The sequence below is a fragment of the Aythya marila genome, assembly GCF_965140915.1.
Source record: "Aythya marila genome assembly, chromosome: 1".
NCBI lineage: Eukaryota > Metazoa > Chordata > Aves > Anseriformes > Anatidae > Aythya > Aythya marila.
The window spans coordinates 162,484,474-162,512,346 of NC_139042.1; the positions used below are offsets into that span (position 1 = coordinate 162,484,474).

At 35.7% G+C, this 27,873-nt stretch overlaps 1 protein-coding gene across 1 annotated transcript in view; it reads left to right on the forward strand.

The window, feature by feature from the left end:
* Nucleotides 1–27,873, forward strand: part of ANO4 (anoctamin 4) — a gene marked incomplete at its 5' end in the record, with an annotated part of 126,652 nt that overhangs the window by 12,846 nt on the left and 85,933 nt on the right. The window contains 3 exons of the mRNA XM_082767328.1: nucleotides 3,082–3,192; nucleotides 11,224–11,360; nucleotides 17,448–17,606. Of these exons, the coding sequence (XP_082623454.1) occupies nucleotides 3,082–3,192; nucleotides 11,224–11,360; nucleotides 17,448–17,606 (407 nt within the window). The remainder of the gene's footprint in view (nucleotides 1–3,081; nucleotides 3,193–11,223; nucleotides 11,361–17,447; nucleotides 17,607–27,873) is intronic.

A 27,873-nucleotide genomic window follows, 5' to 3' on the forward strand; every position in this document is an offset into this window, starting at 1 on the left:
AGAGAGATCTTTCCCTCACGGCCTCTTGGGCAATATTTCTTATAGTTTAGTCAGTGGAACCTGTCACTGATAAAGTGTGAATCAGCAGCTGATAAAGCAAGAAGGATATGGTAAAGCCAGGCTAGTTATCCTTCAAAAGCAACAGCAGCACCAGGTACTATCCTGGTTCATTGTATTGGAGAACACTGTTAAGACAAAAGATGTTGGAGAGAACACTGTAGCCTGTCCAAACACCTGCTGGAGTAAAACCTCTGTCTACCCGTAAACCAGAAATGATTGAGTTGGCCAGTCCATGACTTAACACACAGGGGCTGTTTCTCTAAGAAAACAAACAATCAAAAAACAAAACAAAACAAAATAAGACAAAACAAAACAAAACAAAAAAAGTGTTCCCTCTGCAAAGTGGGTGTAGAGTAGAGGGAGAAGGGAAGAAACAAATGTGCCCTGATTTGACTGTGTTTATTGACACCATGAAGATTGTGGGAGAAGAGTGTTCCTGTAACCACTTATTTAGAGACTATGTTGCTGGCAGATGCATTTCTTTTTGTGTTGGAGGAGGCAAGTTTCTGATTAGCCATGTATTAAATCACAAAGGAGTGGTGGAAGGCTGTCTACAATTTTGAGTGAAAACAGACTGGCTGATATTATTGATCTGATACTTGCCCAGTGAATCTAGATATTAAGACTCTTGTATATCAGATATATATACAAGACTGTCATTCGTGTCTATACTGGTTTGATGGAAGCTCCCTTTACTACAAATGGGTCAAATACAGGAGAGATCTGTCTGTAGCAAAACTTGTATTGGCTTCATAGGTTGTGTTTGGCTGAACAACAGTCTGGTTTAGACTGGACATTTTCTGATGCCTTTCTAGACAGTATTTTTCATTAATTAAAAGTGGTTTTGAAATGGAATATATGAATTTTCCAACAGCTTATTTTTATTAATAGCTTGTGGTTTTCATCTGATGTCAGCACTTTGGGACCTCCATTGTTGGTTGGCTGTCATTTCCTCTCTCTCCCGCCAAATTAGTTCAGATCTGTTGGAGATGCTGCAGGGATCGTGCTACATTCGTCTGTTCTGGGGAGCAGTGATTTGAGTGTAACAGGAATGGAGGCTTTTGGGGAAGAGGAGGTATTTTATATACACCAGCATTGTCATTATTTTGCTCCAGCTCGGGTTCGAATGAAGACAGGCTGGTGGACTGAGGATTCAAACATTCACTTCTACACATTTTAAAATTATAGTTAAGTATTTAACAGGACAATGAATGACATCACTAACAAAGCTGCTTGACTGAATTGCTGTCCATTACTTAATTCTATCCTCTGCTTATATGTCTTTTCCAGCAGCTGCAGTATTTTTTCTTAGTCCCCAGAATTCTTCTCTGGGGCAGATTCTAGACTGCCACCTCTGAGGCCATCTGCAGATTTCCCAAGGCTGCTATTGTATGAATAATCAGCTGTCTCACTTAAGAAATTCTCTTTGTTCTACATCATTAAATGCTGACTCCTGCTGTTGCTATGACAGATCACTTTACAGGAATCTATAAGGAGAGCTGTGTCTCATATTAACAGTGAGTCTTTACCATGGAACAAAAGAATATGCTGGGGCAAGAATGAAAGAAAGTGCAATTTATAATATTTTAGCATTAGCAAATAATAATAATTAAAAAAAGAATAATAAAAATAATAATAATAAAAAAAAGACTGAAAATGCAATATAGTCATTTTGAGGTCCATATTTCCAGAAAGTCAATTAGGGTCTTTAAAACAGCATTGAGTAATTTGGTGCCAAGAAATATAATTCCTAACCCCCATCAAGGCATTGGTCACTTGGGGACCACCAACAGTAGGTCTCTGACCCTACTGTGGCTACAGTAGTTTGGGAGGGAAGTCAAAAGAACACTGGCTTGTTATAGACAAACTGCGTAAGAAAGGAAAATGCTTCCATCAAAAGCATGAGTGATAGCCTCTAGTGGAGGCACAATGATGGCCTAAACAACCTGACATTTTGTTCCTGTACCATGGCCTTTTTGTTTGGAAGTCCTTTCTCGGGTATCTCCCTGATCTCTGCAGCTCTCTGCTAAATCTTTGTACTAGTTACTCAAGACCATCAATTCTAACAGATGCCTTTGTGAAATGTCAAGTTTTGCTGTCAATCAAAAAACTGGCCATATGCCCAGGAGGTCTTTCTCTGTCTCTAGCTGCATCAGAGCACCCTGGTGCAAGGAGTTTAAGCCCATAAGCCCAGTATCTTTTCCTGTCTGCTATTGATATGCAGCTATTTTTATTTATTTATTTTTTTACATGGAAAGATGGAAAGAGTGTTTTTTGAAAACTTCCTAGTTTCTTTGTTCATGTTCAAAGAACCCTGAATCTTGAGAGAGGTGCAAATCTCATGCCTATTTACATGGGCAAATAGGCTTGAAGTTGTCACCCCCAGCCTATGTTTTTTATGTTCTGTTATGCTTTTAAGCCAACATCATGGCATATAAACTGACACCATTACATGTCACTGTGACCTTCTTCTGCAGGACTGCAGTACTGGAGTGCTTCCTAGACCATGGCACACTATCATGCCATGTGAGACCATATGGTGTCCTGTGGCTGAAACATGTTTTCCATGCTCTTTTTATCTTAATGGTTGCTTCCTGTCTTGAGATTTATTTTGTCTTTTTGTGTGTTAGTGTGTTTTTTATTTTACCACAGCTGTTCCTGTAGTGCCATGTCATTTGTAACAACACCTCTTGTCTGTTTTTGTATTTTGGAGTTCGTTTTCTGGATGGTATGGTGAGGAGATGCTCATGGTGTGGTGGCATATGTTCTTCTGTATGAGGAACACACCAGTGGTGACTCTGCATCATTGCTGATAGCAGGAAATATTGTCGTTTCATTCTATGTAGCTTTAAATCAGTCCTGGTTATATTGAAAGCTGCTTGAAGAAAAATTGTTTCTGCTATAGGAAAAAAAAAAAATAGGTAGCATTATCCAATGTGTGTGTTCCCTCACCTGAAAGCCCCTTGGCTGGATTTTCTACTGCACTGTCACAAACCCCATCAATCTCTTCAATTTCTTCAGAAGGAACAGAGGATTTGCAGGTTAACCAGTTGGAAACGCAAATATGGATAAAACCAGACGTACAGAAGACAGATGTGGACTTTTCAGAAATTCTTAATGCAATACAAGAAAGTAAGTTATCACTTGGATGTAAAATCAAGTATACAGTCAAAGAATCAATTGCAATGCAATAAAATTTTAACTGAAGGAACATACAAAGTAACAAACTGAATGATAAGTGAGTATGTGTAACTAAAACTAGTGAGAAATTTCAATAGGCAGTAAAGGACAGTAATAAGGACAGTAAAAAAAATCTTAATATCAGAGAAGTTATAGTAAGATTTGGATTATTATGTTGCTAAGGAATCCAGCAGTATATATTTCCTATGCAGAAGTAGTGAGATATATTGATTCATGTTACTTTAATCCATTCTTGAATGGCTGTGTGAATTAACATTGACATATATATGCTTCGGTCTGAGATCTAAGACTAGATTTGAAGTTTCATCTGTTACAGAGTATTGGGATATATTCACATTTTTGCATCTGGCAACTTTTGGGACCAAAAGTGATAAGCTCAACATGACAACCAAATGCCTGCATGTCTTAGACAGTGTGTGGAACTATCTCTTATCACATGTAGTATGATGTGGTCTGAGAAGTGATTAGTCCACCCTTCTCAAATTTAACTGCATAATACTCTCAAGACTTATGCTAGAAAAAAATACTAGTCTTATTAACAAAGTCTGAAGACAGCCCACCCAAAGACTGATGCAAAACTAGAATCTAAATGAATCTGGAATTTCAGTGAGAATTTTACATAATAGGTTGAAAAAACAAAATGCATGGCATAATGACATTGGTAGCTAGCTTCCTACTTTCCCTTTTTTCCAGTTTTATTTTAAATTGGGAGTTTTATGTAACAATTTTCTAAAGCAAGAAATAACAACTTACATTCTTGAATGCTGAAAGGCATATAAGAATGTTTAAAACCTTGTGCTCCTCTTGATTTTTATGAGAGTCAGTACCCATGTACTGCTAGAATCAAGGCATTTGGTGATGGTATTAGTTTGGGTATGGTAGGGAAACTCTCAGGTTAGTTAACAACACAGGTAATCATTTGAAAATGAATCACATGGTTATTGAAGTTGTATATTTAGGATGAACTCTGTTTTTTCTACCTTACAAGGCTTTTCCCATCTGGAAACATCAATATGAAATTTTGCTTTCTCCCTTCTTCTCCTCACCCCATTAATATGTCACAGCCCAAATACAGGCCTGGGGCAAGTTGTGGATGTGTACTGAAGAGGCTGAAAAGACGCTATAGTCTTTCAGAGACTGAATAGACAAGATAGATGAAAAAAGATAAGCAGATTCTGTTTGGGAAGAGACTACATCTGAATACAAGAAGCTATTATCTTCTCCATTTCAAGCATGTGGTGGAGTAGAATAAAAATGCATGATTTGATTAAAACAATTAGATGCCAAGATTAGATTTATTAACAATGCTTTTCAAAAACAGATTCTTATTTAAATTGCCAGATCTCATCTTCCCTTGGTGCTATGCCATACTTCAATAGCATACTCTCTCAATAGCATACTCATACATCCCTGTGCTGAATAACCTGAAATTTCTATTCAACAGGGAACAGATTTATTTAAAACCTCAAATGTTTAACTTCTAGAAAAAACTCCTAGTTCCTTTTAAAAGTATGCCATTTTTCTGTGGTTATAAAAAGGAGATTAATCTAACTCAATCTCAGGGGTTTGCAATGAAGATATAGACATCTGAATTCATTGCCTAAGATCCTTTTACATTCAATAGACAGTAAAAAAGGTGTCTATATCCAGCTTGTCTCATTTTAAAGTAGCTAATATAGATTACATGACCTGAAACTTGAAAGTGGCTATTTCTCTCTGTTGTCTGAAGATGGAATTTAAGGAGATAAGCTACTTTAAATCAGTCCCATAGCTTAAGCGCAAATTTCTTCACCATGGATATGTGTGTGCATGTAGGTGAAACCTACCTTATGTAAAGCAAATATTTGAAAGTGATTATTGGATATAAACTGAATAGAAATAGGATCTAAGTTGTTTTAGCAATTTGAATATAATTTCAAACCTAAATGGCATTAGACAAAGAGTCTTAATATTCTTAAAAAAAAAAAAAAAAAAAAAAAAAAAAAGAATTAACATTTTGATTTAAATATTATTTTAGAGTCATTTGAAAAGGATGAAACTTTTACAGGCTTGATACGGTGTTTTTCATTATCCATTTGCTGTTGGGAAGTTAACCTCTGTAACCTTCAGATACATTCTGTTGTGAAAAGATGAAAGCATCGCTATGGCTGTACAACCTGGTTTGCAATGGCTTGTTACATGTCGAAGGGAGTATCTTGTCACCTGCAGTCTGTTGTGAATAGCAAATAATTAGGATAAAACAGGCCTAAATATTCTTTCCAGAGTAGTTGCTCCAAATAGTCATTGTTACTTTTATTCCCAGTGGTTGTTAGTACTAAATGAAAATTTAAAAGGGCTAGTGATGCTTTTAAAGATCACATTTTTTTTCTTCCTAGCATGAGTTTTCTGAGCATTTCACTTTTCAGGATCTGTTTTCTGTAAATGTAGCCAGCTGGTATATCTTTCTGTTTGGTATACTGACAAGTGTGATCATTCAATAGCAGAGATTTTTTTATTATTATTTTTTTTTAATTACCTAAAACAGTTTGGTCAAAAGCTATTTTTTTAATTTCTATCCTGAATCTCTCTTGGACTGCAAATGAAGATAAAAATTTACCATCGTATTATTTACTTTTATGTTAATATAATATTATAAAAGAATTAATAGTTATTTCTACTGCTTCCAAGCTAAAGTTTACACTTGACTACCATAGTCCATGTTAAAGTCTTACACACATTTTTCCAAAGATTTCTGCTAAGTCTTTATAAGTTTCTTCTTGACCACAGTATACTCAGAAATTATCATCAGCCTATCAGAGTCTGGAAACCATAATCTGAAAATGGTTATGAACATGCACTGTAAAATACAGGATTGCACTGGGTGTAAAACTGCCAAACCAGGTGATGCATCTGGCCTTGCCTTGGCTGAGAAGGAGCCAAAGCCTGCTTGGGCAGGACTGTGGGGAGCTGGAGCCCAGCCCTGCTGTGGCCTCAGTGGTGCACAGGTTGACGGGCCCAGGGGTGACATGGGGTCCTGGACCTGGGGCAGGGTGGGGAGATTCCTGGGAGTCTGGCCAAGGACAGTCATGGCTAGGGGTGCCCTCAGCACCCTAACAGAAGCTGGCAAAGGCTTTCATGGCTGTTTTCTAGTTATTATCCTGAAAATATAGACTTCATAGAATCATGGAGTCATAGAATCAAAGAATCATAGGATGATTTGGTTTTGAAGGGAAAACCACTTTTCTTATGGAAAAGTGGTAAACGATTGTGTTAGTGAAAAGACAACTCTGATTTCAAAGCTCTTTTCAAGAATCCCCATAATTTGCTTCAATGTGTGAAACTTCTTTCCATTGCCATTGCAGTAACGTCAAAATTAAGAAATTTCTGGCTTTTAAGAGTATTTCTCAGCATCCAGTTTACACTGACTCCCACAGTGTTTAACAGAAAAAAAAAAATAATAATTTTGTTATGTCATTTTTCCTCTCCTAGTCTGGAAGTCAGAAATCAATGAATTTCCTGAGACAGGGTAATTTATCACTATGTAATAACTGAATTTAATACTTAACATGAGAAAAAGGTCTGGGCTGTGGTCACTCTAGGATGTCCACCTTGCAAAAACATTGGTGTCTTGTACCTGGAAGGCTTACTGAGTGAAGGAAAATGTTTGTATACAAAAAATCCATCATAATGAAGTAAAAACATAACATGTAGTACAACAAGATGCAGAAGGAGTCTTGTTTTTTCAAACTTTTCTGCTTCTCAAGTCTCTGAAAACCAGCTATTTTTTACTCCGGATTTTTATTAAGGAGTATTCTCCAGTACTAGTGGTTTTAAACTCAAAGATTTTCACCACCATCTACACATAGGAATGTCATCTACTTATAAATATTGCAAATATGAAGTTTTAAAGAAATTCATTCTTCAATGTTACTGATAGACCTAAAAGTCTCAAAGGACAGCTTCTGCAATGTTGATCTACAGCTTGAATTATCCAAAGTTAAAGTATACCCTGTGGTATGGTGTGACACTTGGTAACAGAAGAGATGTTAATTGACAGAAACATACTTCCATCTTGTCAAGTATTAGTCAGGTCCTATTTTTGAAAGAATGTTCTTATTTTTAGGCACCTTGGGTTTTGAGTGTCCATCTTCAGAAGGTAACAGTATTATCTTACCTTGCTTTTGAGCACTACCAAAAGCAGCCTCTTGGTCCAAAGAGGTTTTTAGAACCACAGAGATTTCACAAAGACTCTTTCTCATCATTTCCTAGGGTTCAGTTTTCACAATATGTGATTCTGCTACATTTGGTGTAAAAATATTTATATAAACTATTTTTTTTTAAACTCTTCAAGGATTCTGAATTATAAAGTCACTTTGTTTTGTTTTATTTTGTTTTGTTTTGTTTTTCACAAAATGAGAGGGAGAAATGAACCTACATAATGAAGCTAATCTTAAGCTATATGTGGGGTTCTTGATTTCTCCTGTAGTAATGTACACGCTGCTCTACATTGCTGTTAAATTTCACTGCCTGAAAAGACATGACTAGATACTAGCACTAGTCTGTCTCCCAAATGATAGGCCAAAAGCACATATATAATAAAATTATTATGTATCAGTCTGTTAAGATCATTTGGGGATATCTATGTATTTATATAGTGGTCTGAGGGGAACAGAAAAAGTGTAGCTGTGATTGTGACTTTAGCAGCAGTGTTAGACTGTTCATGTTCATTGTAGAGGAGTAGCTGAGAAAGGTACAGCCAGCAGAAGAGTTGGGGTGGAAGTACCATCACCATTATTAAAGTGAAGCAACTAGGATTTGCTTTTTTAATTATTTATTTGGTTTTGTGGAACAATATTTTATTAAACAATATATTTAACTGATGAGATTTGGGGTAGAAAGATGTTCTCAGCAAATGTTTCAGCCCCATGTTTAAGGTCCATGCCTGAAATACCGGGAGTTTATCTTGGAGAAGCATCAAGGGAAGTGCATTGTACAGATCTCCACATTCTCACCAGCAGCATAACTTTACCATGACTGGAAGATAGTCATAGACACATATAGAGCTGATAAGATAGTTCAGCACATCTCTTATCATAGAATCATAGAATCATTAAGGTTGGAAAAGATCTCCAAGATCATCTGGGCCAACCATCCCACTATCACTCTTCACTACTTATTCTGTTTACTGAAGCTACCAACCTGCATGCCAATTATCTGTATACTTTTGATACTAGCAGCTTTCTACTACAGGCAAGGCAGTCTGGATAGGTCCTGGTAGATAATTTCACTAGCCAGCTGAGATTCACTGCTTCCACAACTTCTACTCTCTGCTGATATGGGCTGGATTTTAAAATGACCTTGAAATAAGATTTTGTGTTCCTCACAAGACCTCATATTAATCCAGTAATTCTTTGCTTGAAACCCCCAAACATATTCACTCTCTTACACACCAGCTTGTGTATCTCAAACACCCACTTAAAAACATCTGTTTTGCAAGCCAAAGCATTACTGGCACTTCAGGAAGCAGCAATTTTAGTATCTCAAATGTCTCATCAGTTATACCAGGGCAGTCTTCACAGCAGGACGAGCAGATAGTTCAAATTCCCTTGAGGACAGCATACAGGCAAAACTTCTTTCATTTCTACATCTTTCATTGCCTGTGTCTGCAACAGATATAAGTCTCTCATAATCTTCAGAGTTTCACTGTTTCACTGCTTAATTATTTTTTGCATTCTTTTTCTCACAATTCTTTTCAGACTATGCTGAGGTGTTGATCACATACAGATTAATGTATCTCTTTTTTTTGGAGGCGCTCTTCTGGGTTTCAGTTCACTGAAGTTTCAAATTAATTCAAAATTTCTTCTATTCCAGTAGTTCTCTATGTTGAGCATTGAGATGAATTCTCCTCATATTAACATGTATGCAAAAGCTGGTCGTGATCTACATTCAGATTATTAGTTTACAGGGTGGAATGTTCAAATCCAAAACTGTTAAACTTGAGTAGTATGTTATCCTAAAAACGGATAACCTGGCACAGAATTTCTTATTGTTATGATGCCTAGATAGAAAAAAAAATGCTGTTATAAGTATTAAAAATTCTAACGTCCAAATTACACTGCTCAGGTTGGTTCATTAGCCTAGTATATAGGGTGGATTAATTTGGATATGAATTATAATTATGAATTAACTTTTCTGTTGCTGCTGAAAATATTAGTGGACTCACAAGCTAGTGTACGGCAATCTAAAATGAAAGGTATGTTCTTGACACTGTCTTCATTATGTGCATAAAAATGAAGAAGAGTTCTTGAATTTTTAAATAGGGTCTTCTTTTTTATCTACCAGACTCTAGATACTGTACAAGGCTCATGCAAAAAGGGATCAATGTTTGTGATTGACAGGAAAAGAATAATATATATAAATTGCAGCATATGTTCATATCCAGGACAAATATTATGAAGAAAACTTTCTCTGGCTTGTGATAGTGAAGAGCAGGATACCTGAAGACACTGTGGAGTCTGTAGCACTGGAGATTTTTTTAAAAAGATTTCTTAAAATAAGCTGTAACCCCATGAAGAAGGGAAGGGTGAAAAGGAGGTCACAAAGTGTTCATGATGTCTGGGTAACAGTTAATGGCCTTTAATTTCTGGCGGCTCTTCAGTCTCTCCATAGTGAAGGAATGGGAATTTACACCTGCAGCCAGTAGATAGAAATGGAGCTAAATTGCCATCAGCAATTAGGAGATTTTTGGCTGTTCCCTGTTAATATAAATTCATATCAACAGGAATTACAACTGCCTGTCACCTACTTAGGGGAGCTGCAGAAAAGCAAAAGGACCAGGAGGATATTGCACAACATAAAGAGTCCAAAAGTCAGTCAGGTTTGTAAAACAATGAGGAATAGTGGGCTAGAAAAATTTCTGCCAGGAATGATGATTATTTGATAATATCAAATTATCAAATTTCCCTTAGTTAGGGAAAGAGGCTCAGCAGCTGACCTTGCAGGTTCCCTCCAACTGTTATGACTATACTGTCATAATTCTGAGTTTTGCCTATGAATCATGAGGCTGGAGAGGTGAAGTCTGCACAGCTAAGGCTTGGTCCTCAGCAAAGACATCTTTCTTCTCCCCACATGCATCTTTTCACCATTCTTTCACCCCAGATCTGCAGCCTCCAGGGTGCAGCAGTGGGCCATTCTGGCTGCAGCCTGCCTGCCCCATGTATCCCATCTGATAGCTACTCAGTCTTTGAAGCCATGACACTTATGTGGAACTGCAGATGTGTACAGCCACTCTGCCCACAGCTTCACATCACCTCCTTACTCAGCAGAGCAGGGAATGTCACCCTAAAGCTAAATCTCCTCTGATCTTGAGTATAGTGTCAGCATCTAACACATTCCTAGCCTTCCTTTTTTTATTTTTTTTATTTTTTTCTGTTTGGTTTTAATTAAAATAGCTTCCTAGAGACTTAAGCTATTGTTTCATGCATATCTTAGGGTTGTGCAGTAGGTAGATCTGAATATGCTAGCATTACATGTACCAAAACATACCAAAATGTACAAAGGCAATCATCTGCTCAGGCTCATTTATTCAGCGTCTTTCAAATCGCAGTACTTATGTGAAGTCTTCTGCCGTGGATCTGCACAACTTCTAACTGGATACTTTTTGTAGTATGTTAAAAATACCTTCCTTATAGAAATAAATTTTTAGAGGCCATAATAATCCAGAAAGCAATCGTTTAGCTACTTATCCCAAGAGAGAAGCCAAGCAGATAGCTAATGTATGTTTTACTGTGACAGATGATTACTTATTTGACATCAGAGAGATACTATGGTATCCTATATCTTCATTAATGTGCATCAGGAGATTTTAAGCTTAACATAGTAGATACTTATAGCAGAACTAAAAAGTGGGATTGTTATGTTACACTCAGTGTCTTCATTTGGCTCAAATGTGATTTGAACATATGTTTTTATTTTTGTTTTTAGTAGCTAAGGATGTCAACATTTTTTTTGATGAGTTAGAAGGTGTGAACAGCCCTTCCAAAGATGATGATTCCCTGCTTCACCATGGTAACTTGACCAGTACTTCTGATGATGCCAGCAGGTTGGAAGTAGTGGGAGAGGTAAGAACATAGAAAATTATTAATATGATGGTCATTATAAAAAGGGAATAAATGTAGTTTCATTTAAAATCTCATTCTCTTCGAGACATCTTTTATATGACCTTTGCTATGGGGATTGTTTTTCCATTCAAAGATTATTATCTTCATTTATAATTTTAAGATTACAATCTTAATTTGAGACATCAAATATCTCAAACTCAGAATAGATTTTACTAACTTCATGCATACCCACTGAAAAGTCTATACAGGCCTTTGTTGTCTACTTGTTTTCTGAACCAGCCAAGTCTAATGTTTCACTGCTTCTGAAAATATTGGGAAAAAAATGCCTATATTAATCCCTTAGGGGAAAGGAAGAAAGAGAAATTGTCATAAATCTCTTGTGAGAGGTACTTGGTATCAAATACGTGACATATTCCCATCCAATAAAGAACAGAAGAAACTTGATGGTGCATAATGCTGATGCAGAGAACATACTGGGGAGGTATGTTCATTGCATAGTCCCTTTTAAATAAAGTCTTAATGGAGGCAAAACATTATAGGCTAAAATATGAAGAATTGGGCTGAAATTCTTTTTTGTGTCCTGCATACAGAAAGAACATGATACCCTTTAACTTTACTTTGACTGCCCTACAGCTCATAAATGCTAGGTCTGTCTCCTCAGGGAGTGAAGAGTCCAGGGACTCACCTCTGGCCCTGAGGCCTCCCTTCCCCTGCCTCAGGAGTGTGGCTGTATCTAGAGTACTTACTTGGAGTGGTCTGTTGTTACCTCCAAGCTGTGCCTGAGGATTTTTTGGCAGAGCACTGACTGGCGCAGACCAGAACTAGCAGGAAACATACTAACAATTAAGAAGCATGGATGACCATAAGATGTTGTTGTAGCCCCGGCCCTGCCCCTCTCTTGTTTACTGGTTTAGATAGGATTTAGAAGATATAATTACAGACAGTGTCTTTCTTAGGATCTAAAGTCTTTTGTGGTGCAAGCTATTTTGTAAAACACTGCTGAGGAGAGAGTCAGAGATTTTCCGTGTGCTAGAATTTCAGCATTCATAGAGCTGTGCTCCTGGAATGTTTAGACAGATAATTAAAGCAACTAAATTCAGGCCATCCAGAGATATGTTTGACCTTGCTCACAATTTCATCTTCCCCTTCTCTCACTGCTCTTCCACTGCTTCCCATGCAACTTGCAAAGGGCCCTCTCCACCTGCTTGCATTATAATAGGGTAACCTGACATAATATTCCTGTGTAGTGTTTTGTGATCATGTACCACATGGTGTCTAACTAAAGGACTGGGTAGAAGGCACGTGGTCTTTGCATGTTGAGGAGGAAAACTAAACAGAAGATGATCAAGAGGACAAACGATGACAGAGAGCAATATATGCTGCTGTTAATTTAGCAATGCTGCAAAACTGTTTTCAACTGTTTCATGAATCTTTGTTATTTTTTAAAGGGAAGGTGAAAATGTCTGAGGAATTTCCTAGTTGAACAGATTTATTTTTTTGTGTACCCATAACCATAGAAAAGACATAGAAAAGAGCAATGTAGGTAATGTATATGTATAAGAGAAAAATAAAGGTGGGGGGGGGAGAGAGAAAAAAAAATACCAGAAAATTTAGAATCTTAGTTGGAGCTAAGGGATGCTGTAGCCTATGAAAAACATTTCAATGTCCATGTAGGCCCCTGATTAACTGCAGAATGAAATGATACTGTTTAGCTGTTGCTGTTTCAATCCATTAAAATGAATTTATATTACAAAAACTTTGGAGAAAAAATATACGAAGGTTTCTTTTCAGTTTGTTTAGCTGACAAGATAAAATATTGTTTGCTTCCATTGTTAATGCTTGACCAGAAGATCCCATGAAAAGTTTATGGATGGAGCTTTATCAACAGTTCCTTCACAGATACAAAGCCAGATAAGGATTTGGCTTGCCCTTTGGCCAAAAATATGTCATTTCTTAGTTTTACATTTCATTTGGACACAGCTGAATTAAAAATTAGATGTTACTATGTTTGCATTGATCAAAAAAAAATTAGGTATTAGTTATACATTTTAAAATCTAAATCCTAGGACATATTGTCAAAATGCAGCAGAAAGAAGGTAAAAAGTAAAGGTAAAAATGGTTTAGGAGCTGTACTCCAGGTATGAATGAATTCAGCTTTTTGTTCTATGGAGTATTAAATTATCCTTCTGTATATAAGGAATGGAGAATAATGGAACTGGTATAAAATCTGTCTTCAAGTTAAATTAGTGTATATAGCCCATTCTTGAGATTTCAGCTAATTGAAGTAGTTTTGATATTTAAGCTGTAGAAGTCACCCCTACAGTCTTCACTTTAAACTCAAACTTCTGATGATATTTGGGTGTAGTGTTATTAACGTTGTGCAAAATAATGTTAGTTTTAACATTCTTTTTTATAAAATTGAAATTGCACTAGAGGATATGGCCAAAAAAATGCTATTCATATTGCAAATAAAAATTCTGATGTTCTTTATGGCACTTCTGATACCCAGCTTCAGCTCAGTTTTCTTGTTTATATTTTCCAGAATATTTGCCAACTATATCATTTTTCCATCAAATTCCTGTCTTCAGTGATCAGGATGGCTGTAGAAAAACTCTATTTAAACTTTCACAGAAAACTAGAAATCTGTTATTTTTTAACTTTTAACTTTTAGGCACTTGATTTTGCAGCCTAGATAATTTCATTATTTAAAAAGCTCTATGTAATTTAATATATTATGATGTCAAGAAGAATATACTGACCAGTGGAGATATATGAAAAAATACAGTTGCAGTAACCACAAATTATAATCTAAATGGGTAAAATGACATTACAAAAAAGAACACATGGGGAAAGTACACTTATATTTTGATTAGAACTGTACTGTAAAAACTGAGTAGTCCTGGCTTCTTCTGTTTCCACAAAAGTTACCACAAGTATTAACCACCTCTACCCACTGTGAAGTTGCATGCAGGGCACTGTAATTTCAAGTAGCCACAAACAACGGGAAAAGATGATCTCTTTAAAATTCAAGGATCTAATCTTAATTGAACACTCATATTGATAATAACTAAGTACCATAGTAACTAGCAATGAAGAAAAAATATAATCTGTCATTAAATTAGCAAACACCAGAGTCCATTCTGATTTATCTTTTAGAAGACCTACAGATAAAACTTTGAATTTCCTTATTTTCTTAACTGTACTTTTGTTTAAAAAGTTTCATTTAAAATCTCTATAGCTGTCAGGATTACAAATTTTCTGATTTGGGGTACTGAAATATTTGGAGTAAACCTTTAGTCTAAAGACTTACAAACATGTATGTGTGTATGAGTCATATGCCTATGAATATTAACAGCTGCCAGTTGAGGGTCTGAGGATATGAGAACTAGTGTGTTCCTTGAAAAAGAATTTCAAATCACACAACTTTGGATATGCGTACTGCAATCAGACCTACAAAGATAGACAGAAATACTAAACTTATTGCTAAAGTGAAGTCTTCCCTGTTCTGCCACTATCTTTTGGCATACTTCAGGTGAAGGAATGGAGATTTGACATACATAAAGTAAAAAAGTAGGACTACAGAAGCTGCAGTCAAACCCAGCTCTAAATTTTATTTATTTATTTTTTTAATCAGTGCAGGAAAAGTGAATTTTGAAGTCATTACAGAGGTAAAGAAGAAATGATATCTGGAAGGGGTGAATTCCAAGATGACAGAAAAGTCTCTGTCTAGAATAGTGGAAGCCAGGAATACTACGGACACTGCAAAAACCCTGCAACTGCTATTTCCTAATGCTGCAAAACCAGCTTAAGTGTCTCCATATTATATAAGATCTCTGCATCCTCAGAGTATTTATAAGTACAAGTTCAGTCTATAAATCCTCTTTACAGGCTAGAACAGCTATAAGAAGGCAGCAGCAAGGGTTTCTTCTCGGAGTCCATACCGGTCAAATAAGAGTCAAATCACTCTGGATTTGTCATACTATATTTTTAAAACAAAAAAGGACTTCCAAGTACACACAAGGGTGAGATGTACTCCACCTGATAATGGCCAATGAGTCTCATGAACTAAATTAGAATTTACCCAAAGTAAGCCCTCAAGCCTATATAGTGTGGGCAGCAGGCCCTCCACCCAGATTATTTTAATCTACTCTATGAGCCCATTCCTATGGCACTGCTTTACTTGATAAAATACATGTAGTGTCTGTGGGACTTACAGAACAGGAAGCATGGCTCAGCAGAAGGCTTAGAAATCAGAGCAGGACCACCAAGCTGCCCCCCAACTCTAAATCTGCCACACCCTTTTATTTAAATACCCTTTTGGGTTTTTCATGTCTCGTCAACATAGAGAGTGTTCCTGAGCTGTTTTCATATTTAATGCTCTGTGAAAAATACTTCTGATATCCTGATAATAACATTTGTCAGCATGATATGCAGTATAGATATAAATGGTTTGTTACTGTTATTTCCTTCAGGCTTAAATCTTTTTTCTTGCCTTCATTTTAAGCCCAGAGAACTGCTCCCACTATATCAAGTCTGTATTAAGCTGTGTCAGGAGTCAGGCACTGTAATAAAAGAATCTTAGAAAAATTTGCCTTTCTGTCTTCAGTAAACAGGGTATACCAAAGGGATGGGATATTTAGGATGCTTTCTTTTTCTTTTTTTTTTCTTTTTTTTTTTTTTTTTTAAGTAAATGCACACTGAGAATCAGGAAAGCAGTTTACACTGAATTCCTTGAATGGGAATATTCTTTTTTTTTTTTTTTTTTTTTTTTTTTTTTCCAGTAAGAACACTTGACCTATTATTATTATGGCAAATATGTTCGAGTTTTGTGATTTAAATCAGAAAGCAATTCTCCTAAGAGAAAGTATTTTGCAAATTTCCTACTTTTCCTACAAGTGAAAGGTGAAATATTATTTTTTTCAGAGATAAGATCCTGTATTTTTGGGCATGGCTTTTTATGGCAGGAATGATTTAGCAAATTGTAGGAAAAGAAAGAGGAATTAGCCTAATCCTCCCTTCAGCTTGGAGTTCAACTCATCTTAAGATCCCTGGAGTCCCTGCCCATTATCTTCCTCTGAGGGAGAGCTTGTTGTTTCTGTGTATATAAAGTGCCATGGATTCCATTCATTGTGTAAATTTCTTAAATGAAAAAGTCCAAATTCACAAACTGACACATAGTTTCAACTTGTTTGAAAGCAAAAGCTTAAACACTGGGCAAGATTTAGATTATGTGGAAGTAGTGTTAAATTGTGAGGAAATTCATGTTTGTATTCATGAAATTTCATTTCATGAATTTCTAAAAAAGACCAGCAGTTTGCCTCTCAGATCTCAGGAGAGGGACCCGCCTGACCTCTTCTTAACAGTGACATCATCTTGCTTCTTTCTCTCAGAGCAAACTTTTGAACAGACACATTCTTTGCTGGAAATAGCAAAAAATATATATTTATTTTATGTACTGCTAGACCAAACACTAGGAATTATTTTCAAATAAATTCAGTGGGTTTTCTCAGCTTTTTCATAAGCCAATAAAATTCTGTAGTTAGTTTGATAAAGTATGGTGAAGTAGGTACAAGACTTCCATCTCCTTTTCTGTGTCCTGTGAGGCAGGGGAACTACTGTTATCACAAAGCAACGAGTATCTCTGCACCAGGTTTTAGTGTTTATCAGCACAGTGAATGTTTGAGCCATTGTTTATTTTTCTCTTGCATATTCTACCATACTAAGTTCTTTCAAATTTAAATTTCAATTATGTTATTTTCTGCTTTGAAGAGAACTTCTCTGTCAGAAGTAATTCCTCATTTTCTGGAAGGTGACGGGAGGAAGGTTGACTTGCATTCTCTGTTCTTTCCTATCCCTATCTCAACAAATATCTACCTAAGAAGACCTCCTGGTTTTGAACTGGGGAAGTCTGTAGTCCTTTCAGACAACTTCAGACAACTGTATGTAAAACACCGAACGACTTTGAACAACTTGTTCTGATTCCTTATCTTTCCTTTAAAGTATTACTGAAAATTGTTGATGCAAATAGTGATACAGCAATTACCAAGGATAATTAACATTACTGAAATGTTTAACTTTCTCTTACAGGAAGTACCTGATAAAAACAAAGCCAATGGACTATATTTTAGAGATGGGAAATGTCGAATTGACTACATCCTGGTATATCGAAAATCCAATCCACAGACAGAAAAGAGGGAAGTATTTGAGAGAAATATCAGGGCAGAAGGACTTCAAATGGAAAAAGAGGTAAGAGAGTTTCCCTGGGGAAAAATAATAATAATAAATAAATCAACATTTAAAGCTGGGCGGTATATGGTTTGTATTTACTCTGAAACTCCTTTGTTCTGCTGGAGTAGTGGAAAAGTGCTTTTAAACATGCCTAAAAATAGACTAGTTATTGCCAGAGCAGCAGGAAAGCATAGCTTAAAGGAAAATCAGACACATGGACTGAAGGCCAAAACAGGCCATTACAGTCATCTTTTTCAACCTGATGCACAAGTAGGCCATAGAATTTCATCCACTGAGTTGTGCAGTAGAGAAAACAAGTGCTGGGTTGCATGGCCTAAATTCTATGGAGTACAATCTGCACTTCTTCACGTCATTTTCCTTTTAGCCATCTTCCTGCTCCACTCCTTGCTGAGGCTCTTGGTATTTTTTCCAAAGACCCCTGCATTCCTTTTCCTGTCAGCTTAGGCACAGGAACTTAGGTGGTATTTTTGTAGCTTGAAAACAGACTAAAATCTCTCCTACTTTCATAATCCTAAACATCAAAATAATTGAACAGTACATATGAATCTTTTATGTCAATGCTATTTCTAGCACAATGACCTAAAAAAGTGAATCTTTTCTGGACAGGAGTATAAAATGAATGTAATCTGTCTAAAAGGGTATTGACAAGATAGGTAGCAGGAACAGGGCTCAAAGAAACTTTTCTGCCTATGTTCTTTCTTAAACTTTCTTGTGTGTGTTTAAACAGGACCTAAGTCTCACTTTCATGTAGAATAGATATTCTGAATACTTAGCTTTACTAGTGCTTGACCAAGTGCTTACACTGATATTGATATGCATTGTTGTGCTGTCACTGATGCAAAAGGTACAGGAATTTTCAGGTTACAGGCTTTGGTCAACTATGTAAGTGCTGTACATTTTCTCCCCTTCTGTCACTGAATACTTGGTGTATGTATAGATATTCTGCCTGTGTGCTTGAAAGGCACACTCCTTCTCAGAACACTGGGGGAAGGAATGAAGGAAGGGAAGCTGTTTCTCTCCAATATAATGACAATGTTTCCTTTCTTCTTTTCCTTGCTTTTTTTTTTTTTTTTTTTGCTGTTTGTTTATTTGTTTGTTTTTTGGTTTTAATGAATGAACACAGTTACTGGTAGATATAACTGTATAAATACATGTCACTATTTACATCAGTTACCATACTTGAAATAACCCAGTTAGGCACAGGAACTTGAAATAACAGTTACTTGAAATAACCCGGAAGTTAGCATCCTTGATGCTGCAGTAGTTGCTAGATGCTTTAAATGGCAGCCATTATTCCCTTATTACTTTTGCTTCCTGTAAAGGTACCAAAGTCTGTAAGAGTTATATCCTAAGACCTAAGAACATGGGAGCATTTCTGTGGTTGTTCAGCTTCACATCTTAGAATTCTGCTCTACTTCCACCAGGAGAGACACTGAAAATGTCTGAAGTTTGGACAGAAAGTGAACATGGAATGAATTTTCCTAATTGATAAACAGTTTTGTCTGTCCAACAGTTTTGAATCACTCTTTTGTTACTTTGTGATTTTTGCAGATCTTGCCATTTACTACTGTGCTAAGCTCAGCAGTGAAAGTTATGAAATCATTTTATATTTTAAGTATTATGAAACTTATTGCAGCATTCTGTACAGAGAACTTTTTCAACTTAATGATTTAAGTGCTTACTATAGACTTTTCTTGTAGCTTTCAAGCCCATTTACTTGGAGTTTGCTGCCTAGGCTGCATGAATGTTCTGCCTATTTGATTATTCATTTCAGTTTCTATTATGCTACAGACATTCAGTTTTATTTCTTATTAAGCTCATTTGGCCTTGGTGTGACTTCTTGCCAACATCAGTAATTGTACATTTCCTAAATTCAGAATGATCAAAATGAGGCTGTGCTACATGACTCAAGCTAGGATACCGATCTTTTTAAATGTATGACTCTGACCTAAAATTAAAACTTAACATGTATATTTTATGACCATTTTAGTTTCCAAATTGAATTATAATCCTGAAAGAAATAAGTTCATTCATTGTACACTCTCTCTCCCTTTTTGTAGAGTAAAAATGGTGCTGAAGAACATTTAGATTTAAACTAAGTAGTGTGATTTGTTAATGCTTAGATTATTTCTCATGATTTCTACTTTTCTTTTTTGGTGAGACTACTGACATGAATTTCAGTTCTGGAATATTTTAACAACAGGTCTGTTTCCTAATTGTTGTTCATATGAAATATATTGCTTCCACTGGGAAAATTTTGTTTACAGATAAAATGAGAGAATTGTCTGTCTCTTTGTCCAGACAACTTATATGGAGGCAATAGATTGTAATTGCTGGACTGAAAGAAAGAAACTTTAACATTCCATGAATTTTGTGTGGTGCTGGGTTCATTCTCTTGGCTTCCGGCTGCCTATATATTGACATTCAAACACATTAGTCCTTTTATTTTTTTTATTTTTTATTTTTTAGTGAAATCAGTGTCAGGGAGGAAAACCTCTGGAAAACAGCTATTCACACAGCTGTTTTGTAACCACATTTCTCAGTAACACAGCTGTGACTCTCTGAGAAGCATAATACAGCAAAATACCTAGGAAATGTTGGGTGTAGGGAGTGAAATATTTACTGAACTGTATGAAATGAAAAAGTAAATCTGAAATGAATTCATGACTGTTGAGATAACTTGAGGAACAATAATAGGAACATGTAGCTAAAAAAGAACTGAACAGGTATATGTTTCTGACAGTAGAAAATGGTGATAACTTTTCAGAGTTATCACTAGAGAGCCCAATGAATTCACACTCAAATTTTTTGTCTGTACCACACCATTGTGCTATGCAAGTTCTTCCATTTTTTGTGCTCCGTATAACCAGTTGCAGTAAACAAGGGGATCTCAAAGCAAGGAATAGATCACTGAATTAGTGAAAGTATGGAAAATAGAGGTCTAAGAATGAATGCTAACGTAGTGGAACAGAGTAGATCTTTTTTGTGACCCTTCTCCTTGCTTTTCTGTGTATATTGAGTCAATTCATATAGGGTTTACTGTGTTGTCCCAGTCCAGCATGGATCACATCCAACACATGTGATGATGTATACAAAAGCTCTATGAACATTAATTGAAAATATAGGTCACTCCAGGAAGAGAGACTGTGTTTTCTTTTCAGTGAGATATAAAATTTATTATCTTTATTTGTCCTTTTTACATACAAGAGAGTATGATATCCTGGCTCTGGGATTCCTGACGACCTCACTGTTTTGATTTTTTAATACTCTTTGAAACAGGCTTGTGTATTGGGTAGAATGTAGAGAACAGTCTTCAAATGAAGCAAGTTTTTATCAGAGATTATAAGATTGCAAACAGGAATTGGTCCTTTTTGTAAATATTATGTAGGACGTGCCCACCAGAGTTAACTGGCAAATGGTTATCAGGAGACAAAGTATGAATGTCTACATTCTGAGGGTATGTTTCATATTCATCCAAGTCCAGGATTACCCTGAGACTACGATCAGCCTGTTGACTCTAAGAAAAAAAAAATACTTTTCTGTTTTATGTAAAAAGAAAATGCAGATTGTCTCTATCATTCAAAATACAGCATTCATCCCTCTGAGACAGTAAATCCCCAGAATTTTTCTGGAAAGCCCATCTTTGCAAGAGAAAATGAAGAGTCAGGATTACATTGGGCACATGGATTTTTCATAGGAATAAAGATTTCTAAATTCAACCTCTTGGTCCAAATCCAGTTTAGTTCCCCTATCCTAAATTATTACTGCGACTTCAACTAATATATTTTATTCCCTATCATAAATGGTGAAGTATAAGTAAGTTGTAAACAGTAAATATGCTGTGCTGGTGTGTATATATAGCTTTTAATAAGGTACTTTAAATCATACTACACTAATAGAGCATGCACAGAGTTAGCCAGCATGGAACAGTTAGCAGGCATTTCTTGTTCACCTGCAGTGTATTTACACTGGACTACAATGCAATTCAAATGCAGGAGAGATTTAAGGTACTGCAAAGAAATCTACGTAGGTTGAACAAAAACAAACTACCCTTGGATTTGTAATTCTTGAAAGAGAAAAACATTTTAGATTTAAATAATTACTGTATATAGAAAATGAATTGATCCTGGGTAGGATCTAGCCATGTAGCCCTAGGAATAGACTACTTTTCAGTTGAGCTTGGCATGATCTCTTTTATTTTATTTTGCTTCTGATGACTGCACTAAACTATACTTATATATATATATATATAGTATACTAATATAATAAATTAAACTATAGAGCAGTTGTAATGTACTAAATAAATTTTCCTTAAAAATAGTCTCAAATTTTTACTTTATAATTTGTAAGTTGATTTGATACAGACTTTATTTGAAAAGGCATTTGACACCCCAGTAGAAACTGATAGATAGAAATTTGGTAAAGGGAAACTATTCACTTAAGTAGTGAAAGTAGTATTCAGGCCCTGTATTTTATATATTTCATATATTTTGCATATTTATGCATACTAATATTTCAATATAAAACCAGTGAACTGCTTTAAAACAATAGCATTGCTTACCACCCTAAAAAGCAAGTCATTTCATGCTTATTTTATGTGGAATACGTTTCAGAAAGTAGTTTATGATATTTTACAGAAAGCACTCAATCCATTTGGGGTTCTACCTGTACATTGATTTTTGTGTCTCCCACATGAAAGATGTTACTTTAGTGTGCTGGTCCAGTTTTCAGGAACAATCCAAACAGTATGTATTTTGTGTTGCGTGCATTATAAAAATTTTAAACATTGCTACTATAAGTGTCAAGCTGTCACCAGGGCATCCCTAATTGCATTCACTCCATGCCTCAAGCAGGAGCTGACATTTCTGGGGCAACACCTGGCAGCAGATATACAGCTGGTGTATACAATGGGTGTTCTCTGAAGAAAAAGAATAAAAGAAAGGGGAAAAAAGCTCAATATATGCTTCACTTTTATTGTATGAACAAATATCTGCTATCAGGCATAAGCTGTACCTGAATGTTTGTTTTAAGATCTTTTCCAGTAGTTGATGAGTATAATTAGAGGATACTGCTATTTTATGACTTTTCAAGTTTGGAGACAGATGTAGATTACTTCGTGGTGAGGTAGTAGGAGTTCTATAAAGCAGTTTCTCTTAATGTGGCTGTAATTTTGCTCTAGTGGGGCAGGACTTTAGGGGCTAGAAACATGTATTCAGTAAGAGGCATATATTTAGAAGCAACCTGAAGACTGGTTTAAAATGATGAATGTTGTGAGAAATTACAGATGACAGAAAGAGCACACTATATAGTGTCTCTGTGACTCTTGGCTTGTCCCTGAGTGTAAAACCAAAATAGACTTATGACCATGTCAAAGTGAGGTAAAAGTTAGAAATAACAAGTATGAAAAAACCAAGAACTTCAAAGACTGAAACTTTAAATATAGTTATGCTCAGAAAGTGATGATGTGAATATGAGATGTTACAATCAAAAGCTGTTCCTCTTGAGCACAGTCAAATATTATCATCTTTCTTTCTGGCAGAAATGACATCTTCTACTTTTCTTGTTGTTGTTGGTACTGCAGAGCTAGAACAATTATGTCAGACTGATCCGCTTTTTTCTAGCTTGTGTGTCATCATTGCAATTGTTCATGAGAGTCCTGTTACATAAATGTTGCTGCTGATTGTGGTTCATGGGCAGAAAAGAATTAAGCTGACTCCCAGGCCCCAAGTGGCATTTTCAGAGCTGAGTGAGAAAAGGTGTTTATAAACTTAGATTATGTAATTTGTTTCTCTCCCTGAGAAGCAGTGAACAATAAAATATCAGTGCCTGCTGAGTGACTATAAGTTTCTTTTTCAGTTATGGGTTCAGTTTATTCATTTACTGAAGGACGATGTTTTGTACATAATTTATTGCTGCTATAGATGTTAATTTAATCAAAGCATACAGTTTATAACAGAGTGCTCAGCCTCTAGCCTAGTAACTATCTGCAGCTTGCCAGAATAGTTTATTTGATGGGCAGGAGCAGGGTGTAGGTCAGGTGAATCATTCTGCCAGGTAATCCTTTTTCCTAGCTGTTATTTTCCTTTGGTCTTCATATCTCTCCCCTGCCATGTTGAACTTACTCTGCACATACCAAAAAAAAAAAAAAAAACACTATCCACTAGAGGAAAGGGTGTCTAGGGAAAATTTCCACCATGGACGTTGTGTCTGCTGTTCTCTGAGCCTTTTTTTACAGAGAGGAAGATATCTGTGTGCATGCACAGTGTAATGTTTGTGCAGTATATACCCTGCCACTAGGAAGCACCAGGACAACTGTGTGGGTGATAATCACCCATAGTGCACAGCCATGGTAGGTCAGGCCACATGGAGGATGTTACTCATGGCTACCAGGATTCCTTTTAGGAAAAACTATATAGCTCTCCAGCCAGGAAAAAATAATAATAATAAAAATAATAAAAAAAGGGTTGCTGACCTAATGAGTCTCTTATTTCTGACACAGTTCATATCTTGCTTTTCTGTTCTATAATAATGTGTGACTTCTTTGCAATGGGGCAGATTGCTGGCAGTCACCTTATCATTTAAGTCAACAGCTCTGTAACTGTTTCTGTCAGCTGAGGGATCTTTTCATGTTAATGCACTTTAAATTACATGGTTTTGTATGTATTACAGTTTGTACGTTCTTTCTTTCCTTGCTGACTTAATTTTAAAAAATACTCAAGGATATTTTCAAAAAGAAATAAAATCAAGTTATTTCCCATTCTTTTTTCTTTTTAATAAGAATGGAGGACCCTCCTTCTTCTAATTACTCTCAGTGCATCCAGTTGTCCATAATTACCCATATACATCTTTGGGCACATAAACACATGTGCACTCACGTATAGGCGCATTGAAAACAAGAATAGCTAGTATCAATCTAAAGATAATGAAAAATACTATGTAGATGTTCCAGTCACTTGACATATGGGAGAGAATTTTGTTTTTGTGCTAGATCTACAATGAGTGTAACAGTAACCTGTGAGTAACAGTGACATGGATATCCTCCAGTATTAATAACTTGCATTCGGGCAACATTAGGATTTGTTGGTCTTTGGAGAAGATCAGGAGTAGTTCAATGTTAATCTACTACTGTAACTAATACCAAGCATTCAGTAGCTTTCATGCAGTCTAGTAAGTTATTTGTCTCTCACTTTCCTGATCCTGTTATTCCATATGCAAATAACTACAGCTAATGAACTTACAGTACAAATTACGCAGCCTGCAGGAGCTCAGTTTCACTAACAGCATAATATCCCATCATTAGCAGGTGCAGTTTGTTATTTAATGTTTAAGCACTGTGTCTGATTGCATCCACAAATCATGGATGGAGACATCACAATGACATAAACTATTCCTGCGAAAAGGGAACCAGGCTGAAACACAAGCCCATCACAAGCATTATGAGTAAAGTGCTTCCAGCTATTTAATTTAAACATAAGGCTGTTCATTTCATCCAAGTTCAGTCAGAACAAGTTATAAGCAGACTAGTCTCCCAAAGATTAATTGTGACTTAATTATCTAGTGCAAACAGCAAGTGGAGTCTCTTTTCAGCAGTATTATACAGAAAAAAAAAAAAAAAGAAAAAAAAAAAAAAGTGTAGGTATGAATAAACAGATGTCTTTTTCCAGAGAGTGCTCTGTACCAAAAAACATTATCACTGAACAGTAGAAGTGTTTCCAGCTACCTGGGCCTCTGAAGGAAACAATTTTAGCTTTTAGATACTATGTCCACTGAACAGCACAGTGACATTCTTGAATAGAAATTTAAGAAGTTTCATAGAAGTCTGGATGGAGAGAGTCTGAACTCAATTTTCAGTGAACGCTTTTTAAAAATAACCTTTTTGAATGATTGAGGGAGCCCTGAAATATGTATGTTTTGAGATGACAAACTCCTTAACAGGACTGTGTAAAGCTAGTAAACTAAGAAATTGGGTGTAACTGTTGCTGAAAATTTGTTTTGCATTTGAAAAAAAAAAAAGCTATAGCTTTTACATGAAGTAATATAGAGTAGTATATATAAGTATATAATATAAAATACATATTATATATATATAAATATAAAATATAAGTCATACGATATATTACTTATATTAGTTATATTAATATTATTACTTATATTAATATACATAATATAATATGTTATATATATGTTATATAAGTAATATAATATAAAATATTTTGCATGAGGTAATATAGAAAATATGTTGGTAACTGAAAAGGGATATAAAGGCCTTTGAGTAGGCTTTTTTGTCAAAGAGTTTCTTGTCATCAATCTTTAGAAATCAGGATGTCAAAAACTTTTTGAAGGACACCAGGCTAAAGGGAAAAAACAGACAGGAGATAGATTAAAAAACACAGTACATTTCATATGAAAAGTCCCCTGTATGTCAAAAGTCACCTTTCCCTTTACAATAATTACTCTTAAATGGCAATTATTTTTGAGATGTTATTTGCATGCCAGTGGCATCAGGACCAAGTTTAATCCATGAGGCTGCAGTCACTTAATGCACAGTGAGAGTTTTCATTGCCCAAAGGTGACATGACTGGCTTGCTGCAACTCTCCCTGATTTTGCTTAATAAGCAGAAATCTAGAGCTGTCTGTAGGGAACAGAAAGACAGAGTATATGGAAATGCCAGGAGTGTGTTTCAGGTTCTCATTTTGTGTTGCCGATTTTGGCATTGAGCTTGTTTTGAAAAGATGGCATTTTATTTACTGCATTATGTTTCTGAACAAATAGGGATGATTTCAAATATCTGTAGTACCCTCATGGTTAGGGATTATTTGGGTCTTCCGCTGCAGCACGAAGTGGTGTGGGGCTGCACCCCTTGCAGGCAGTCCCAGGAGGGCAGCATGATTCTGGAGAGGAAAATTCCCTTCCCCTTGGCACAGGGGCTCCAAGTCCTCTCATCAGCCAATTACATTCTTTGGTATGCCAGGTTAGCTCAGTCATGGAGTGAGTGGAGCACTGGTGCTGTGCGCCTTGGATTAACTGTATTTAAATTGCAGTAGCAGCCTCACAAGTAGAGCTAGTTAAATGACCTCAGTTCTCAGACTTTATTGAAAAAGATGTTTCAGTTTATGGCTCTCTGGACCCAAATTAAAACCAACATTATTCACTGTGTATATATGTATTTGTTTCTTGCCGTTTCAGACTGGTAATGAAATGAGATGTTGTAAATTCAGTTTAATAAAGCTGAGGAAATAACGTTTATGAGATAGCCCATTGACTGAAATCTCTGTTCCAATTAGTCATGTCCCTCTCTTTAAAGTCTTGTCTAATTTACAAAACTCTCTTCTGTGTACAGACAACTTTTGTATTTACACATGAAAGCTTTTGAAAGAATCTATGAAAGTTCCTTGTAGGTGGAACAATTTAGAAACCCATTTCTTTCCTCTTGAAGAGTTTCATGGTGCAGTACTTACTACTTTTCTTAGGTATAGTTTGTTGTTTCTGTTATGTCTCAAGTAGATATTTCCTTTTATAAGAAATAGGATTGATTCTCCTTTCTGAAGTCGCCATTGTCAAGCACTAATATAAGACCTTTGAGGTTACACAAAATGTTGTTACCTATGAGGTAACAACAATCTCTTTAATCTGTTTAAAATTCAAAACTATTAAAAAAGAATAATACCCCCATACTGAAAATGAATGAATACGGAAGAAAACAATAGAGACATGTAAATTTGGAACTATGACTCTATCTTGTAAAAAGAAAATATGACTACTATCATATTAGTATATAAATATTTATATGACTATATTAGTATATAGTCATATAAATATGACTACTATCATATAATATCATATAAGTACAATTACTATCTTATAATATGCAAAATTACCATTATTTTTAATGACTGCTAGATTTGGGAAAATTTTCTCTTTGTTTTCTGTGTGCTTTTTTTTTTTTTTTTTGGTAGTGGTGTGGGTGCTTTTGAGTTTTGTTTTGTTTTGTGTCCTTTTTTTTTTACCTTCTCTCAGGTTGAATCATAAATATCATATTTTGAAAAAATGCCATTATATGCTGGTTATAAGGGTTCAATAATCAAGGATTTTTACATACTTTTATACGTAAGAAGTAGAAGTATATAGTTTTCCTACATCTTTCTGTGTTTCTGAAGTGACATACCTATCATTGAATATAAACCTTTTCATGATGTAGAAAATGTAAGGGTTCGAATTTAGGTTTTAAAATTAAATTGGTTGGAAAATTATCTTCCATAATGA